Genomic DNA, 19532 nt, shown 5'->3' on the forward strand with positions numbered 1-19532 from the left:
GTTATGTACAGTCGGATTTTCCGACAACTTTGTCCGACCGTGTGTATGCAACAGTTTGGGACAAAATCCGTCGGACAAAATCCAACGGATTTGGTTGTCAGAATGTCCAACCTTGTGTACAAGGGCTTAAAGTGAAGGTCTCTCTGAGCTGCTGAGGGAGGAAGCTAAAGAAATTGTCTTTCTCTGGGCAGGTCCAGAAACCCAGCTAGTTGTGGAAAATGTAGTTAAATTGACCTATGACTTTAACTGAGCATGATGAGTAAATAGGTACACGGCTAAAGCATCACTTTCCTAACCCTCCTCCTCACCACTTCCCCATCATTTGCTGTGAAAATAAAGCCCCAGCATGTCCTGTCTTGTAGTTTCACCAAGTGTGGAAATTTTCATGCCAAAAAGAATAAATCAATACCACCATTAAGTTCAGTAACTGACAACTGAAAAAGGGTTCCATTAATATCAGTAAGTGCTAGATTGGGACATCTAAGTGATTTTACTAAATCTATATCTTGACGTGATATAGCAATTTTTTTTTGTTATGGCTTTATATAGCTAGCTACGTGTAGTTAAAATTTTATGTGCTTTTGAGCTTTGAGCTTTCAAACTGCTCTTTTGAAATAGGGTGTTTAATTATGAAAATTTGTCTAAATTAGTGTGGCTTAGACTGTTTACAAAACAGCTCTTTTAACATGTGAGTAGTGTCTATCGGCAAATAGTACCAGTAGATTTCAGGTAAGGCTGTCTATCCTGCTACTGAAAACGAAATGATTACCTTTGTGATTGAAAACATATTCCCCTACAATATGTTCCTACGTTTTCTACCAACTGCTAACATATGCTGTTACACAGAAAGCCAAGTAGGCCACATGTAGTTCACACCGTGACAAGCCGTATACATTACTTGCAGGTAGACCCTTACTCTTCCTTCTGTGGACTTTCTTATGTTACTATATGGTAGATCAAAAGCATTTTGTGAAAATTTGCTTTTGACACCTTTAAAGGGTCACCATCAATTTTATTGATGCTGTGTCAATTCTAAATAAAAATAACATTAGATGAAAAAGGGCATTTTACGTTGATCAAGATTTGTCAAAATACATCTAAAATATACACTGTTGTAAGATGATTTAACTAGTAAAGTCACAATGTCACAAATGACAAAACATTATAGAAAGAAAGGATCCTGCAAAAATTAAGTTATTGTAGCAGAAGGTTTAGACTAATTGGATCTGTGTAAGTTATATGCTTGGGCGACTCTCAAATAACTGTAAGCTAAACATGTGTTGCACTGGCTTCAATTCTAGAAATATGATTAACATTTGAATCTTCTTCACCCATTAAGAAGGTCACATAATACATAAATATATGTTTTTATTGTTTTAAACAGCATTGTGTATTTCAAATACATCATATATGCTTGAAGTTCCTTTTTTAATGTGATTTACCCAAAATATATACCATATATACTCGAGTATAAGCCGAGATTTTCAGCCTCTTTTTTGAGGCTGAAAGTGCCCCCCTCGGCTTATACTCGAGTCATCGCTGTCTGCCCGCTCGATCAGCGTGTCGAGCAGACAGACAGCGGCCATTCTGATTCAAAAGCCGCGCCTCCGGCTCCGCCTTCGCCTGTGATAGGCGGAACACTGAATTTCCCAGCAGCCTGTGTTCCGCCTATCACGGGCATCTTCTCATCCTCGTACTACGGACGAGGATGATACGACGTCCGTGATAGGCGGAACACAGGCTGCTGGGAAATTCAGTGTTCCGCCTATCACAGGCGAAGGAGGAGGCGCGGCTTTTGAATTTTACAATGGCCGCCGACGAAGAGGGCACGGGACGGAGGCAAGGCAAGGCACGGCACGGGACAGGACAGGACGGGACGGGACGGGACGGGACGGGACGAAGGCAAGGCAAGGCACGACACGGGACGGAGGCTCGGGACAAAGGCTCGGGACACAGGTAGGCTGGACACACACACACACACACACACACACACACACACACACACACACACACACACACGGATGGAGACACACACACACGGATGGATGGATGGATGGAGACACACACACACACAGGGATGGATGGATACACACACACACAGGGATGGATGGATGGATGGATGGATGGAGACACACACACACAGGGATGGCACAGGGATGGATGGATGGATGGATGGATGGAGACACACACACACAGGGATGGATGGATGGATGGATGGAGACACACACACACAGGGATGGATGGATGGATGGACACACACACACACAGGGATGGATGGACGGACACACAGGGATGGACGGACACACAGGGATGGACGGACACACAGGGATGGACGGACACACAGGGATGGATGGACACACAGGGATGGACGGACACACACACAGGGATGGACAGGCATGTCTCACCCTCGGCTTATACACGAGTCAATAAGTTTGCCAGTTTTTTTGGGGGTAAATTGGGGGCCTCGGCTTATATTCGGGTCGGCCTATACTCGAGTATATACGGTAATTATCACAGTTTATCTTTTTCATTAACATTTAACCAAATGGAGACCTGTAAGGCTATTGTTCCTTCAAGACTCAGAGAAGGATAAAGCATGAGCTTCAACATCCTAATGCTCTACATACTAGAGGTCATTATGGTACAAATTGTAATTCATGATAGAGATGCTCTAAATGACCATTAGTTTACGTAAAAAAATTGTTTCTTCCTCTATTTCCCTGTTTGAAACATTTTATGTGATAATGACTTGCAGGAGAATAGCAATTTAAGACTTGAATTAAATGGAGCAAAGAATAGAAATTACTTAAAGGAACGTTAATGGATTGTGGTTTTAAAAAAATGATTCCGACACTGGTTGATCCTCTGATAAAATCCGAATGATGAAACATGTCAGCATTCTCATGTTTGCATTGTTGAGATGTTTTAAATATTTTATGGTTTTACTAAATTTAATGCACTAGAAGCTTTTTATACTAAATACTTCATTTGCTGCAATGAAATTGTGTATTGCCCATTTTACTTGTATTACAAAGTAAAGAGGATTCCAGGACTACCATAGGTGAGTGGAATCAGGCTTAACAGTGGTGTGGCCCTGGTAAAGACTTGTGAATTCTAGAAAGGTTAATTTAAAAAATATGATTTTCTGATGTTGTGATAAAGCTGAAGTTTAGGCATGGCAATTTTTACATAGTTACCTTGTTCCAGTCTGGACCAATGTAGAGTACAGTATGTATGCGTCATACCTGTGGAGGTTGTAAAACACTGTAGTAGGCACCACTATGCTAGTGATCTCCACTAGCTGAGCAGCTGACTGTAACACACAACCAGATGCCTAGGTGAGAAACTATAGCTGGCTGGTGTTTTTTCAGCCACTGTTCCCCTAAGGCAAGTAGAGCCATAGGTACTTGGTTGCCCCCAGATAGGTCTTAGAACACAATTCCAGGCCAGATGTCACCAGGACTTAGTGACTGATACAAAGAAGGGGACCTGTAGTCCCAAAACTGGTTTAGCAGTAGACAGCGGCAGGTAGCAGAATCCTGAGACAGTCTTAAGCCTCATACACACGATCAGATTTTCCGACAGAAAATGTGTAATGACAGGCTGTTCAATCCGACCGTTTGTATGATCCATCGGACGATTGTTGTCAGATTTTCCATGGACAAATATTGGATGGCAGGTTTTAAAATTTGACACAGACAAATGTCTGTTGTCGGATTTTCCGAACGTGTGTACACAAGTCCATCAGACAAAAGTCCAAAGTACAACAAAGTACAAACACGCATGCTTGGAAGCAAGGACGATGCAGAAGTGGTCGTTCTTGTAAACTAGCGTTCATAATAGAGAATTAACATTCGTGACGTGGCAAATTATGAAATCTCCAAATGCAGCGCACATTCTCTTCTTCTTTAATGGGATAATAATAAAGCTGCTTTGCTGGTGACACTGATGGAGTTTCTAGTGATATCAAGAATAACATTATTATGCTTTTTGGTTTTTCTTGGGCAAGTTACCACAACACCATTATCCCTTGTCAATTTTACATTGTATTTTTTTAAATGTCTACTCTACTCTACTTTTTTAAACTGCCTACTCCCAAACTGTCATTTGAAGTAACACACATAGCCAACTATTATTCTACACAATTTTTTTTTATTCGATTTGGTATATTTTCTATATTTTTGGACGCATAGAATGCACTTTTTGGTTAAAGTTCTTTTGACAGATAGCATGTCTAATTTTATTTGTTTTCTTTTTTTAAAGCACAATAAAAAAATTGTGGAGAATAATACTTGGCTATGTGTTTTATTTCAAATGACAGTTTGAGAGTAGGCAGTTACATTTAAAAAAATATAATGTAAAATTAACAAGAGACACCAATATAGTTGTACCTTTGATCTTAAAAACTATGGGATAATGGCGTTGTGGTAACTTGCACCAAAAAAAAAAAAAAAAAAAAAAATAACAGGCATAGTATTATTCTTGATATCACTAGAAAAAAAAGCCTTTGAAAATTAATTTGCAAAAGCTCCATCAGCATCACCAGCAAAGCAGCTTCATTATTATCCCATTAAAGAAGAAGAAAATTGTGCACTGCATTTCGAGATTTCATAATTTGCCATGTCATAAATGTTAATTCTTCATTACAAATGCTAGTTTACAAGACCGACCGCTTCTGCCTCGTCCTTGCTTCAGAGAATGCGTGTTTGTACTTTGGACTTTTGTCCGACTGACTTGTGTACACACGCTCTGGAAAATCCAACAATAGACATTTGTCCACGGAAAATTTCAAAGCCTGCATCCAACATTTGTCCGAGGAAGATCTGAACAATTGCCCGATGGAGCATACAAGTGGTCAACAGCCTGTCATCACACAATTCACGTTGTAAAATCTGACTGTGTATATGCGGCTTATGTATAATCTTGAGTTCTCCAATCTATCTTCACTGAAATCTCTTACAACCACAAATGAAAGTACTTTGAGATGTATTTCTCTTGGAAAATAACTATTTCAACACAAAACACTCTTACATTTCAATAATCTCCTTAATATATTTCACTTTTGTGAAAGAAAAACACTTCAAACCATACTGTGCCCCACATTCAAGCTCAAAAGACAAGCTCACCAGAAATTAATTACTTTAATAAATTGTTCCGGTCAGGTATTATCTATTCTTCTACATCACTATTCCCTTAAGGTCTGATTCACATCTATGCATTTTTTGTATTTTGCAGATTTGCACTACAGAACATGTTACATAAGAACCCATGTTAAATGGACTGTAGTGCAAATCTGCAAAATGAAACTAAAAATGCATGGTGAAAATGCTATTTTGCAGCCATGGCAGAAGTGATATCTCTGCTATCGCCACCCCCTCACACCTTTTGTTATACTTTTTAAAAATGCTGAATTGTAATTTTACATTGCGAGAATATGAGTGTTTGGCTTGCAGTTGCAGAGCGCCCCTATTGAACTCAACGGGGAATATGAAAGGTGGTGCTGCCTGTCAAACTCTGCAGCCTGCATTAAAAATTTTGCAGCTGTGTAGTAAAATATTGCAGCCACAGCATGTATACAACCCTATCCGACTGTATTGTTTTGGGTGCACAGCCCGGGATAATGATAAATCCATGGCTCTGCTGCCCATGTGAAAGAGTCCTTTAGACCGCATTCACACGCTGCATTTCCTGAACATGTGACAAAGTGCATGGGAAACGCACGCTTTCCATGCATTTTTGAAATGCACTGCAAACTTGCATAGCACTTGTTGTTCCAGTAAATGTTAATAGCGCCCCCAAAAAAGTTTGGAGACTTGGGTTTTGTCATGTGGCAAACTTGCAAAGCTGCATGTGTGAAAATGTTCTAGAGCTTCTATGGTGTTTGTCAATTCACATTCACTTGAATGGGCTGCACTATGTGTGAAAAAAAAAATACGAGCAGGAACATGCATTCACGCTACACTAAGTGTAAATGTGGCCTCAGGGGTGACATATAGAAATGGCTGGTGCAGAGATGTCTATCAGCTGGAGGGAGAGGTGTATTCACTGGCCTAGAGGCAGTGGCAGGTAGTGTCTACCTGCAGTTGTAGGATGGCTCCTGGCACATTGGCCCCCTCTCTGAATCCTGAACTTTCTGCAGCTTCATCCCCACTCACCCCCTTCCAGCAGAAGGACCTGGCAGTGTAAAGATTTCATGGCAAAGGCAGAGAGAGACTCTGCAGCTGTCCATGCTGCTCCAAAATTGGGACACATGCCCAAGAACAAAGCTGGAATAGGACAACTTGCTAAATGAGGGAACTGTAGGCAAGTATGTAGAATTGATCCCCTGCAGAGTAGCCACAGGTAGAAATCTGGCAGCACTGCAGGGGGTTCTACAGGAGTCACAAAGCAGTACAGCCGGCTCTCCTCTCCTGCAGCTGCCCAGACCTCCTTTTAAACTGATTTGGCTAAGGCCTGGGACAGGAGGGTCGGCTGCATCGCCTTATCAGCAGCCCTGGTGACTGTCATGAACTAGAACCAATAGTGCCATGAGCCAGTCACATGATTGGCATTAGTCAATCATTTAACTGCCATGAGCCAGCCATGTGACTGTCATGCGCCAATCATGTGACTGCCATGAATCAATCATGTGAGCACCATGAGCCAGCCATGTGAATCCATATAACAGTTATGTGACTGCTGTAAGCCAGCCATAAGTTTGTCATAAGCCAATCATGTGCCTGCCATTAGTTAGCCATGTGACTGCAATCTGCCAGCCATATCAAGCTGGCAGCTACCCTGTTTCCCTGAAAATAAGACCTAGCGTGATTGGCGGTGATTGGCGGTGATGGCTGCAATATAAGCCCTACCCCCCAAATAAGCCCTACCCTGTTTCCCCGAAAATAAGCCCTACCCTGAAAATAATACCTACAGCCAGCCATATGAACACTATCTGCTATCTGGAAAGACTGTCATAAAAGGTACATTGTAAGGCTTGCATCAAATTAAAGTGATATAAAGGTTCCAAAATGGCCTTATTTAGTCTGCAATACTGTGTGCGTGTGTGTATGTATATATATATATATATATATATATATATATATATATATATATATATATATATATATATATATATATATATATATATATATATATATATATATATATATATATATATATATATATATATATATATATATATATATATATATATATATATATATATATATATATATATATATATATATATATATATATATATATATATATATATATATATATATATATATATATATATATATATATATATATATATATATACACATATATATATATATATATATATATATATATAGATAGATAGATAGATAGATAGATAGATATAGATATAGATAGATACTGTATATCTATATCTATATATCTATATATATATACTGGGCCGTCTTTAATATATATATACAGGGCAAAACTTTTCTCCCCCCCCCCCCCACATACAGATTTGCTCTCCACCTGCTCTGAGATATACAATAAATAGCAGCTAGACTCAATCAGTTTACTGAATCAGATCAGGCAGCGATTGTGATTGGTTGCCAGAGGTTACAGTGTATCATTACCGCTCACTGACTGGTTGCTAGAGGTTACAGCACACATTACGGCTCACTGATTAGTAGCTAGTGGTTACAGCACATGATTTCTGCTTGTTGCTTGGTTGCTAGAGATTACTGTGGATATGACCTCAGGGGGGAATGATATACATATCAATGCCGCCGGCCACCATTATTTACATATGAATGATGTTGCTATTTACATATGAATGCCGGTAATTGGCATGTAAACACAGGGTCTGCAGGTGAGTCATCTGTACACAACAATAGGGCAGAGCTGGGCAGCATCATTAGCAGCACTTAACGCTGAGATATCAGGACACAGCACGGGACTAAAACCTCAAGGGATGAGGGAATTTAAACCAGGATAGTTGGCAAGTATGAGGCAGCTGCTTTGGGCTCCACAACAACGACAGGGCCCAGAGCAGCTGCCCCTTTTGCCCTGCCTTAAAAACAGCCCTGTATATATATCTATATATCTATATATAGATATATATAGATATATATATAGCTATATAGATATACAGTATATATATATATATATATATATATATATATATATATATATATATATATATATATATATATACAGTATATATATATATATATATAAAAAGGTATATACCTATATATATATATAGATATAGATATAGATATACAGTATATATATATATATATATATATATATATATATATATATATATATATATATATGTATATATATATATATAGATATATATCTATAAATATAAAACACAAAATGTTGGAAGATTCATATTGTATGTTGAACTTTTTTATTGTTCTTCATATAAGATAAAGATTTACTTGTTGCTTTATCATGTTCTGCTTTTGATGGCTAATACATTTACGCAGACTGTTATTCCTATTGTCTGTTAGAATCACTGATAGTATATGTAATTACAATTTATATTACATGTAGTCACCCAAACGCAGCACAGGAAAAATAACAGCTCATGAAAAATAAATGTACAATGATCCTTAATCATATTCATATTTTATGCTTTGAAACCATAACTATTCCGTTACCAGCTACCATTGGGACTGTTTAACATTCTGCATAAAATTGATTAATCAGCCACTAATATCACAGATAAGCAATGTAACCACCTGTAAAAAAAGGTCTAATCATCCAAACGTATAGTAATTTTCAGGCAAAAAGAACTCTTTCTGCAGCTGGTAAAAGCAATTTGGTTAGCTTTTTACAAGATATTAAATGCAAGAATGAAATGAACGTAATTTCGATAGATTCACTGCTTTGAATTTCAAATAGAATGGAGACCTTCAAAGGTCATCAAAAATTGAGTGGCAGTTATAAATTAAATGCTACTCATTTAGGGCCGAAATGTTTTAAAAGGGAGGCATACTCTAAAAATGTATTTTATTAACCACTTGAGATCCATAAGGCCTTTTATAAATGTATTTTAATGTATTTTTTCCCAAATTAATAAATAACTTCAACTGCCACCATTATATTCTATATGACCTCTGCTTTTAGAACATTTGAGTACCTGAGTGTTGTCTGAGTAGTGTGTGTGGATCGTTAGTACTTGTGTACTGTGTATACTTGTGTATTGTGTGTGCACGTGGTCTGCTGTGTATTGCCTTGTTGAGTATTAGTGTTTGGAAGCTAGTTGTTAGGTAATTTGGACAGGGCATAATCCCCAATCCTCATTAAATTAGTAGGTACGATGCCCGGCGGATGTGGAGATGCGACTCTGTGTACATCTTGTGGCATGGATACAGTCCTTGATCATCCGATCAAGGATGAGTACTGCTGTGCAAAATGTAAGCACATTGTTTCCCCGGAAGCCCAGGTTCTGAATCTGGGGAAGCAACTGACAGCACTGAGAAGACCCTCCATACTAAAGGAGAGCAGGGAACATATCCGGCAGGTGCCGAATAGGGCCAGCACAGAGGTGGGTGGAGACAAAAAGGTGTAGGCACTAGAAAAGAGTAGAAGGGTAATAGTCAGAAAGGGTAGAGGGGGAAGTGCCAGGGAGGCCGATCCAGGGCTGGAGCATCCCAATAACTACGTTCCAATGAGTGACATTGGTGACACCAGCACTGCTGGAGCTGAGGGACTCCCCTAGCTGCCAGGTGAAGAACTCCTCCAGTGAGAGTGTGGGGGGGGGGGGGGGGAGGGAAGCGAAGGGAAAGGAAAGACAGATTCTTGTGATAGGGGACTGAATTCTTAGAAGGACAGAGAGGACAATCTGTGACAAAGGCCAGAAGTGCCGAACTGTATGTTGTCTACAGGGGGCTCGGGTTCGGCACATTACGGATCTGGTGGACAGATTACTGGGAGGGGCTGGGGAAGACCTGGCTGTCATGGTGCACGTTAGCACCAATAACAAAGTCAGGGGCAGATGGAGTGTCCTATAGAATAATTTTAGGGACTTGGGAGCTAAATTGAGGAGAAGGACCTCCAAGGTAGTATTCTCAGGAACACTACCAGTACATTGAGCCACACCAGAAAGGCAAAGGGAGATTAGGGAAGTAAACAAGTGGCTGAGGAGCTGGTGTAGTAATGAGGGGTTTGGGTTCCTGGAGGACTGGGCCGACTTCTCAGTCAATCACCAGTACTATAGAAGGGATGGACTGTACCTACATGAGGAGGGTGCAGAACAGCTGGGAGTAAAGATGGCAAAAATGTTAGAGGGGTTTTTAAACTAGGTGATGGGAGGAGCGATAGTATGTTTTAACGCACCCCCTTTTTCCTCATGGGATGGAAGCTGTAGGAGTTTCAAGCAGACTATTGATTAATTCTAATGGTGGGGGGGGGGGGGGTTGTGATAACAAAAAAAAGGTTAGCTGATAGGAAATGTTCTGGAAAGTTCTAAGGGGGTCCTCTAGAATAGGTAATTTAAGGTCACCTGACCCCCAAGAACATTCTGGAAATTCCCTAGACCCCTATTTAAGCAGGGGGCTGAGGGGGGGTCTTTATCATCCCCCAGAGGGGGGATGGCACACTCTGTGACTGCTGTGTCCTTTGGGACAGCTGTATACAGACTGCTGTAAAGGGCAAATCACAGCGCCCCTTTACCATGTGATCAGCTGTGTCCAATCAAAGCTGATCACATGTAAACAGACTTTCTGGTTATTGGGAGTCCTTTTCTCACATGCTGTGTCTGTGGGAGAAAAGGATTGCCATTCACTGGCAAGACTACCAACACATTGATTACACTTATAATCAGGGCACTGATCATCAGTGCCTTGATTATCAGTGCAGTCCCATCAGTGCCAAACAGTGCCCATCAGTGCTACCTATCAGTGCCCATCAGTAAAAAACTGGCATTTTATAATACAACCCTTAGCGCACACAGCTCTACCCAGGCTACTGAGCCACTGAGAAAGCCCATTGGGCGCTATGCATGATGGGGGCAGTAACGTAATCACGCTGGGACAAGGTGGAGCTGTGTATGCTGAGGATTGTATTGCGAAATGCCCATTTTTTACTTCCGAAATGTGAGTGGATTTTTATAGGGAAATATACTTTTTATTAGGGATTTGCACTATGGTTCTTTCCTCTTGCCTCTTATATGTCTGACACTATGCTGAGAGCTGCTGAAAGTTATGGATTTGGAGTGTACAGCCAGTGGGAGCAGTGTCACTTATAACACTGCAAAGCGCATATAGACCTTCTTTAATTAGTGAGGTCCATTCAAGCAGACGAGAAGACATCCATAGGTGGGGTGAAGGGCACTGTGGTGATCAGAGGCAATTACTGAAGAGCTTTTGGTGTATGGGACTGCAACCTTTTTTTTCACGGACATTGAATCATTTATTTATTGACTGTATATATTAGACTTGTGCACAAAGGAAAATTTCGTTTAGTTTTGGTCATTCATAAAATATACAATTTTGTTCTGTTATATTTTCGTTATGTTACGTTAATTCATTTTCGGATACTTAGTTATTTCTGGAGTGTCAAAATTCGTTATACTGAATCTCAAATCATGTTGAATTCATTCGTTCTATATCTGCTATAATTTCTTTTGTATTAGTTGAAATTCGATATTTACTTATGTATATATATTCGTGATAGTGATTCGTAGTTTGGAAAGTCGTTTAGTTATTGAATCTATTAACACACACAATGACAATATCTCTTCTCCTCTGCTCAAATATAATACAACATCCTTCTCACGCAGTTCTCAGGAATGCACTTTGTCAGTAATCCAGCCTCCAGCACAAAATTAATCAGCTAATTGGACTGTAAGATTTACTTTGAGTTGACGTTTTGCTTCATTAGATCTTTAACGAACTACCGAATCATGTCAAATTCATTCGTTATAGCCGCTATAATTTATTTTGTATTGGTTGAAATTCGATATTTATGTGTGTATATTGATTTGTGATAATGATTAGTTGTTTGGAAAGTAGGGATGAGCCCAGGAGAAATGTATCAATGCAAAAATTTTTTTTAAAAACGGCAGTTTTTTCGGGAGCAGTGATTTTAATAATGCTTAAAGTGAAATAATAAAAGTAAAGTATTCCTTTAAATTTTGTACTTGGGGGGTGTCTATAGTATCCCTGTAAAGTGGCACATGTTTCCCGTGTTTAGAATAGTCCAAGAGAAAAATTACATTTCTAAAGGAAAATAAGTCATTTAAAAGTACTCAAGGCTATAATGAATTGTCGGTCCCGGCAATACACATAAAAGTCATTAAAAAAAACGGCATGGGATTTCCCCCACAGTCAATTACCCTTCAGGTCTGGTATGAATATTAAGGGGAACACCGAACCAAAATGAAAAAAAAATCATTTGTGGGAGTCCCCACAAATTCCATACCAGGCCCTTCAGGTCTGGTATGGCTATTGAGAGGAATCCCGTGCCAAAATAAAAAAAAATGGCGTGGGGTCCCGGCGACTTCACCGTGTGGCCCTACCCCCTCCGATACTAAAGTAAAGCCATAGGGATGTCCCACGTGCACCAGAGGTGGGCGGGGTCACCCGGCAACATCACCGTGTGGCCCTGCCCTCAGTTATAAAAGAGCTTTCACCTGAGAGGACAGTCATTATGGCGGGTGCCTCCCATGGCAGGTCAGTCACATTTTTTTTTCTTGTTCGGTCCGTCGGCAGAACAAGAGAAGAAGAAGACTTCCTGGGGCAGTTTTATTTTTTTATTTTTTAATAAAGGATTGTCCCCAAGCCGTGTCTTGTCATTTTTACAATTTTCAGACTTTTTTGTGAAATAGTATGGGTACATTTGTACCCTGTTACCATTTCACACAAGGGGGAGGCCGGGATCTGGGGGTCCCTTGTTAAAGGGAGCTTCCAGATTCTGATAAGCCCCCTGCCCGCAGACCCCCACAACCACCAGACAAGGGTTGTGGGGATGAGGCCCTTGTCTCCATCAACATGGGGACAAGGTGTCTTGGTGGGTATTTGGGGGGTGTTTTGAATCTATTAACACACACAAAGACAATATCTCTTCTCCTTTACTCAAATACAATACAACACTCTTCTCACTCAGTTCTCGGGAATGCACTTTGCCAGTAATCCAATCTCCAGCACAAAATGAATCAGCTGATTGGATTGTAAGATTTACTTTAAATTAACCTTTTGTTTCATTAGATCTTTAACAAATTACCGAATCATGTCAAATTAATTTGTTATATCTACCATTAGTTGAAATTCGTTATTCATTTATTTTAAGATGCAAAATTCAGCCGAATTTCGATTAGTTACGAAACGGATTGCACATGTCTAGTATATATATTTAAAAGAAAAGATGAACTCACATAAATGTATTACTTATAGATGATTTTTACTTTATTTACGCTCTATAATTTGAATGCACTATATTGAATGAGAGCACTGCACTTTTCTTGTGACTATATATACAGTATCTCACAAAAGTGATTAAACCCCTCACATTTTTGGAAATATTTTATTCTATCTTTTCATGTGACAACACTGAAAAAATTACACTTTGCTACAATGTAAAGTAGTGAGTATGCAGCTTGTATAACAGTGTAAATTTGCTGTCCCCTCAAAATAACTCAACACACAGCTCTTAATGTCTAAACCGCTGGCAACAAAAGTGAGTCCACCCCTAAGTGAAAATGTCCAAATTGGGCCCAATTAGCCATTTTCCCTCCCAAGTGTCATGTGACTCATTAGTGTTACAAAGTTTTGGGTGTGAATGGAAAGCAGGTGTGTTAAATTTGGTGTTATCACTCTCACTCTCTCATACTGCTCACTGGAAGTTAAACATGACATCTCATGGCAAAGAACTCTCTGAGGATCTGAAAAAAAGAATTGTTGCTCTACATAAAGATGGCCTACGCTATGAGAAGATTGCCGAGACTCTGAAACTGAGCTGCAGCATATTGGCCAAGACCATACAGTGGTTTAAGAGGACAGGTTCCACTCAGAACAGGCCTCATCATGGTCGACCAAAGAAGTTGATTGCACGTGCTCAGCATCATATCCAGAGGTTGTCTTTGGGAAATATACATTTAAGTGCTGCCAACATTGCAGCAGAGGTTTAAGGGGTGGGGGGTAAGCCGGTCAGTGCTCAGACCAAAAGCTGCACACTGCATCAAATTGCCTGCATGGCTGTCATCCCAGAAGGAAGCCTCTTCTAAAGATGATGCACAAGAAAGCCTGCAAACAATTTGCTGAAGACAAGCAGACTAAGGACATGGATTACTGGAACCATGTCCTGTGGTCTGATGAGACCAAGATAAACTTATCTGGTTCAGATGGCGTCAAGTGTGTCTTGCCTACAGTCAAGTATGGTGGTGGGAGTGTCATGGTCTGGGGCTGCATGAGTGCTGCCGGAACTGGGGAACTACAGTTCACTGAGTGAACCATGAATGCCAACATGTACTGTGACATACTGAAGCTGAGCATGATCCCCTCCCTTTGGAGACTGGGACGCAGGGCAGTATTCCAACATGATAACGACCCCAAACACACCTCCAAGACGACCACTGACTTGCTAAAGAAACTGAATGTAAAGGTGATGGACTGGCCAAGTATGTCTCCAGACCTAAACCCTTTTCAGTATATGTGGGGTATCCTCAAATGGAAGGTGGAGGAGTGCAAGTTATCTAACATCCACCAGCTCCATCATGTCATCATGGAGGAGTGGAAGAGGACTCCAGTGGCAAACTGTCAAGCTCTGGTGAACTCCATGCCCAAGGGGGTTAAGGCAGTGCTGGAAAATAATGGCGACCACGCAAATTGGACATTTTCACTTAGGTGTGTACTCCCTTTTGTTGCCACTGGTTTAGACATTAATGGGTGTATGTTGAGTTATTTTGAGGGGACAGAAAATTTACACTGTTATATAAACTGTACACTCCCTACTTTACATTGTAGCAAAGTGTAATTTCTTCAGAGTTGTTGCATGAAGAGATATAAAATATTACAAAAATGTGAGGGGTGTACTCATTTGTGTGAGATACTGTATATATATATATATATATATATATATATATATATATATATATATATATATATATATATATTTCTTGGCCATTTTTAAGAGAATATGAATGATAACACAAAACCTTTTCTTTCACTTATGGTTAGTGTTTGGCTGAAGCCATTTATTATCAATCAACTGTGTTTATTCTTTTTTAAATCATAATCACAACAGAAACTACCAAATTACCCTGATCAAAAGTTTAAATACGCTGGTGATTTTGGCCTGATAACATGCACACAAGTTGACACAAAGGGGTTTGAATGGCTATTAAAGGTAACCATCCTCACCTATGATCTGTTTTATTGAAATTAGTATGTGTATGTGTGTGTATAAAAGGTTACTGAGTTTCTGGACTTCTGACAGACCCTTGCATCTTTCATCCAATGCTGCATTGACATTTCTGGATTCTGAGTCATGGGGAAAGTAAAATAAAATATATAATAAAATATTTACAAAAATGTGAGAGGTGTACTCACTTTTGTGAGATACTGTATTTATTGCAATTTGTACATGTGGTTGGAAGCATAATGGTGCTAGCTGATTACTATAGTATATAGAGTTAAGTAATAGGTGGTTAATACAAAGGGATAGCCCAGAAAGTTATTTCACATTTTTATAATGTAGGGTTACGACCTTATTTTATTTTTTTTGCACCATCTGTGTTCCATTGGGGAGATTTGCCTTCACTTCCTGTCCGATTGCCAAAAACAGGAAGTGAGGAAATCCCTGCAAATGAAGGAAATCCCTTGGAGTCCCTTAGGTCTGAGAAGTAGTGTCCCCATTGGAAAATGTCGCCTCTATTACTTTTCTTGGGGCAACCCAAAATTTGTGATTTTCCTTCAATTTCACTTTCAATGATAATTGTAAACAGGACAAATAAAGAGGTGAATCATCACCGACAGCAGTCAAATCCTAATAGGTATTCTAATACCTTTCCATCCTATCCAAGTTAATTATCTCAACCTTGTTCAAAAAGTTTTTTATTTAGCTTTACTTTATCCTCTTGCCGACCAGCCGCCACAGTTGTACTGCGGCAACATGGCTCGGCTGCGCAAATTGCCGTCATGTTACATCGCTTTCAGATTTGGCTACTAGCCCCCTGCTCGCCCACGGAGCCAATGCGAGTGGCCAGTGGTCGTGATCACTGCCGGGCTCCCGTCATTGCTCAGGGCACATGGAGAACCAGGATCTGTGTGTGTAAACGCACAGTTTTCGGTTCTCTGAGGGGAGACAGTATGAACAGCGGTCTGCCATCTCCCCTACACAGTTCACTCCCCCCTTCAGTTAGAATACACAATAGGGAACACATTAACCCCTTGATAGCCCCCTAGTGGTTAACCCCTTTACCACCAGTAAAAATTTTACAATAATCAATGCATTTTTATAGCACTGATAGCTGTAAAAATGCCAATGGTCCCAAAAATGTGTCAAAATTGTCCGACACGTGCACCATAATGTGGGAGTCTCGATAAAAATCGCAGATTACCACCATTACTAGTAAAAAAAAAAAATTTGAATAAAAATGCCATAAAACTATCACCTATTTTGTAGACACTATAACTTTTGCACAAACCAATCAATATACGCTTATTGCGATTTTGTTTTACCAAAAATATGTAGAAGAATACATATCGGCCTAAACTGAGGAAAAAAAAAAATTTTTATATATTTATTATAGCAAAAAGTAAAAAATATTGCATTTTTTTCTAAATTAATCACCGCAGAGGTGATTAAATACCACCAAAATAAAGCTCTATTTGTGTGAAAATTTTGTTTGGGCGCAACGTCGCATGACCGCACAATTGTCAGTTAAAGCGACGCAGTGCCGAATCGCATAGTGCTCTGGCCAGAAAGGGGGTAAAATCTTTCGGGGCTGAAGCGGTTAAGTAAATACAAAACATCTTTATAAATGTCAAATATTGAAAGAAAATAGTATCTAAACTTCTAAACTCACACACATATATAAACACCAAAAAAAGATCTCCGCTTGCTTCTGGGCCCCGCGCCAAGCAGCTGCGCTGCTCCCTTTTCAACACAGGGGGTTGACTGCTTGTCACATTCACCATTCAGAGAATTTGTTGCATTGTTTAATGAATGTAAAACCATCTCTGATTGGATGAGGTGGAAAGTGTGACAACAACACCAATTAGAAAACACTTTGCATTCATTCAGAAAATGCAAAGCACTCTATGGAATTGATTTACTAAAGGCAAATCCACTCTGCACTGCAAGTGCACTTGGAAGTGCTGTTGCTGTAGATTTGAGGGGAAGATCTAAAATGAGGGGAAGCTCTGCTGATTTTATCATCCAATCATGTGCAAGCTAAAATGCTTTTTTTTTAATATTCCTTGCATGTTCCCCAAAGATCTACAGCGACTGCACTTTCAAATGCACTTGTAGTCTAAAATGGTTTTGTCTTTAGTAAATAACCCCCAATGTATGATGTTGGTGCTGAGCAGCCAACCTTCTGTGTTCAGAATGTAGCAGGGCAGCTGCCCAGGACAGGACCTGGAAGTAAATGGAGATCACTGAACTAGCGGTGTCTATTTCAGTGATTTCCAGCTTTCAAGGGGATCGTCCAGTATGTTATATGCATAGCTACATCAGTCCAAGCTGGACCATTATAACTATGTATAATATATACATGGCTGAAATTCTTCTTTAGCTGCAGTTGCGAAACAGTTTAGTGTGCATTTTTTTTAACTGTCTATTTTGAGAAAAGCAAGTACATCTAGACACAATTGGCCTAAATCTCACTGTGAGACTGACCTACATTGTCTAGCTTAGGACATCCTAGCTCCATGACTTTTCTCTATCCTTCAGCCAGAGCACTGTATAAGCTAAATAGTGTCAATGAGAGGAAAAATGTTAAAGCTAGAGCTATGAGAGGGCTATGCTAGGAGGCATCAGGAAGGACAGATTAAATTTAATCTAGAAAAGATCTTTGTAGGACAATTGTGAAAAACTGGACTCTGTAGGAAAAACTATCATTTGAAAATCAGATCAACAGATTTAATAGAAATAGGGAGTTCTCAAATAATTTCTGGCAAAGTAGTGAACAATGAAAATAACCCACCAACAGTGACTCCAATATTTGTTTCCTTAAAGAGTAATAGGCAGCGATAGAAACATAAGCATCCAAAATGTTTGGGTTTGGCTGCATCTGTGGTTCCATCTATTGGGCGCTATTTAGTATAACTGTGTCCATGAAGCTCTGTAATGGATGTGATTAGTATATCATGATGAAATATCTATTCCAATATATAAGTACATGCTTTATATATAAGTACATGTTTGAGCTTCTGCTTATCAGCCTTAAAACATATTCAGTAGATATCTGCAAAGCTCACCCCTACCTTACCGTGGAACTGAACTGCAAAGAGTTAAAGAAAGATTGCACCTGCTTCTACACCCAAGAGATAACACTGATGTTTTAGAAGCAAGATACCCTACATGGCTATGATCGATTGCTACTCCCTTATATGAACATGACCTAGCTGAAGCCTATACATTTTCATAAGATATATACGTTTTTGTGGTTGTTTTGTAGTTTGCATATACCTGCCTTATCTGATAACGAAATATGCGGCTGTTAGTATAAAAGCCTTGATGACAGGAAATAATAAAGAGAAGTAATTTTAAACTGAACTTCGTGTCTGTCTCAGTGAATTGCTTCGGTGTGGCCACACCCTGACATTACCAATTTACCAATTTGACTAGGGGCAGATATAGAAATACCGGACCTTGGTTCCGGTCCAAATCAGCTCTAAAGGTGGCAGCTGGTGGCTGGAATCACAGAGTCCAGCAGGGAGATGCAGGCATCCTTTATGCTCAGAAAATGCTACTGTCTATACAAGAGTACTGTATAAGAATTGGAGTTACCTATTGTGGGAATAGTAAGTATTGTTATAATATTTTTTTAGTGAAAAATTTGCTTTAAGTATATTATACTTTAAAATAGACACGTTCTTCTCGTCCTATGCACAGTTATCTAAATATGTATACACATCAAAGTTAATGTCCTATGCACAGTTATCTAACATGGCAACATTTTCATGTCAAGAGGTAATACAGAGCAATTGGCTTTGAATGAAGGAGAACAGTTCACAGAAATATATGCACATAAAGCTTAAAGAATAAAAATCTTACCTTCCAATAAGCAGAAATTCACCAAGTACAGCTTTACGTTTCATAGCCATCAGCAGCCCTCTTACTGTCATTCCCTCGCAAAAACAAACCACCACTCTTGCTTTTGGTAGTCTTTCCCGAAGTTTACTAAGTAACCGATCAAAGCTTTTCTCGCCAGCATTGCTATAGATTTTATCATGATGCGCTATGCACAGGCCTTCTTGTGCGGCTAGTTCCCTAAAGGCTTCCATTCCACTTTCTCCATAGTTTCCTTAAAAAAAGCACATACCTTATGTTAGTATTGTTGCAGTTACACCAAAATGTTCATTGTAACATTTTGCAGTTTAATGATGAACTTT

General features: G+C 39.5%; 1 protein-coding gene across 1 annotated transcript in view; it reads right to left on the bottom strand.

Annotated features, from left to right (window-relative positions):
* The window catches only part of GRM1 (glutamate metabotropic receptor 1), a 551379-nt gene that overhangs the window by 355404 nt on the left and 176443 nt on the right, over positions 1–19532 (bottom strand). The window contains exon 2 of the mRNA XM_077486350.1: positions 19195–19444. Coding sequence (XP_077342476.1) covers positions 19195–19444 — 250 coding nt within the window. The remainder of the gene's footprint in view (positions 1–19194; positions 19445–19532) is intronic.

Source organism: Lithobates pipiens, unplaced genomic scaffold, assembly GCF_037356315.1.
Source record: "Lithobates pipiens isolate NorthernLeopardFrog02 unplaced genomic scaffold, aLitPip1_a1.2 Scaffold_18, whole genome shotgun sequence".
Classification (NCBI taxonomy): Eukaryota; Metazoa; Chordata; class Amphibia; order Anura; family Ranidae; genus Lithobates; species Lithobates pipiens.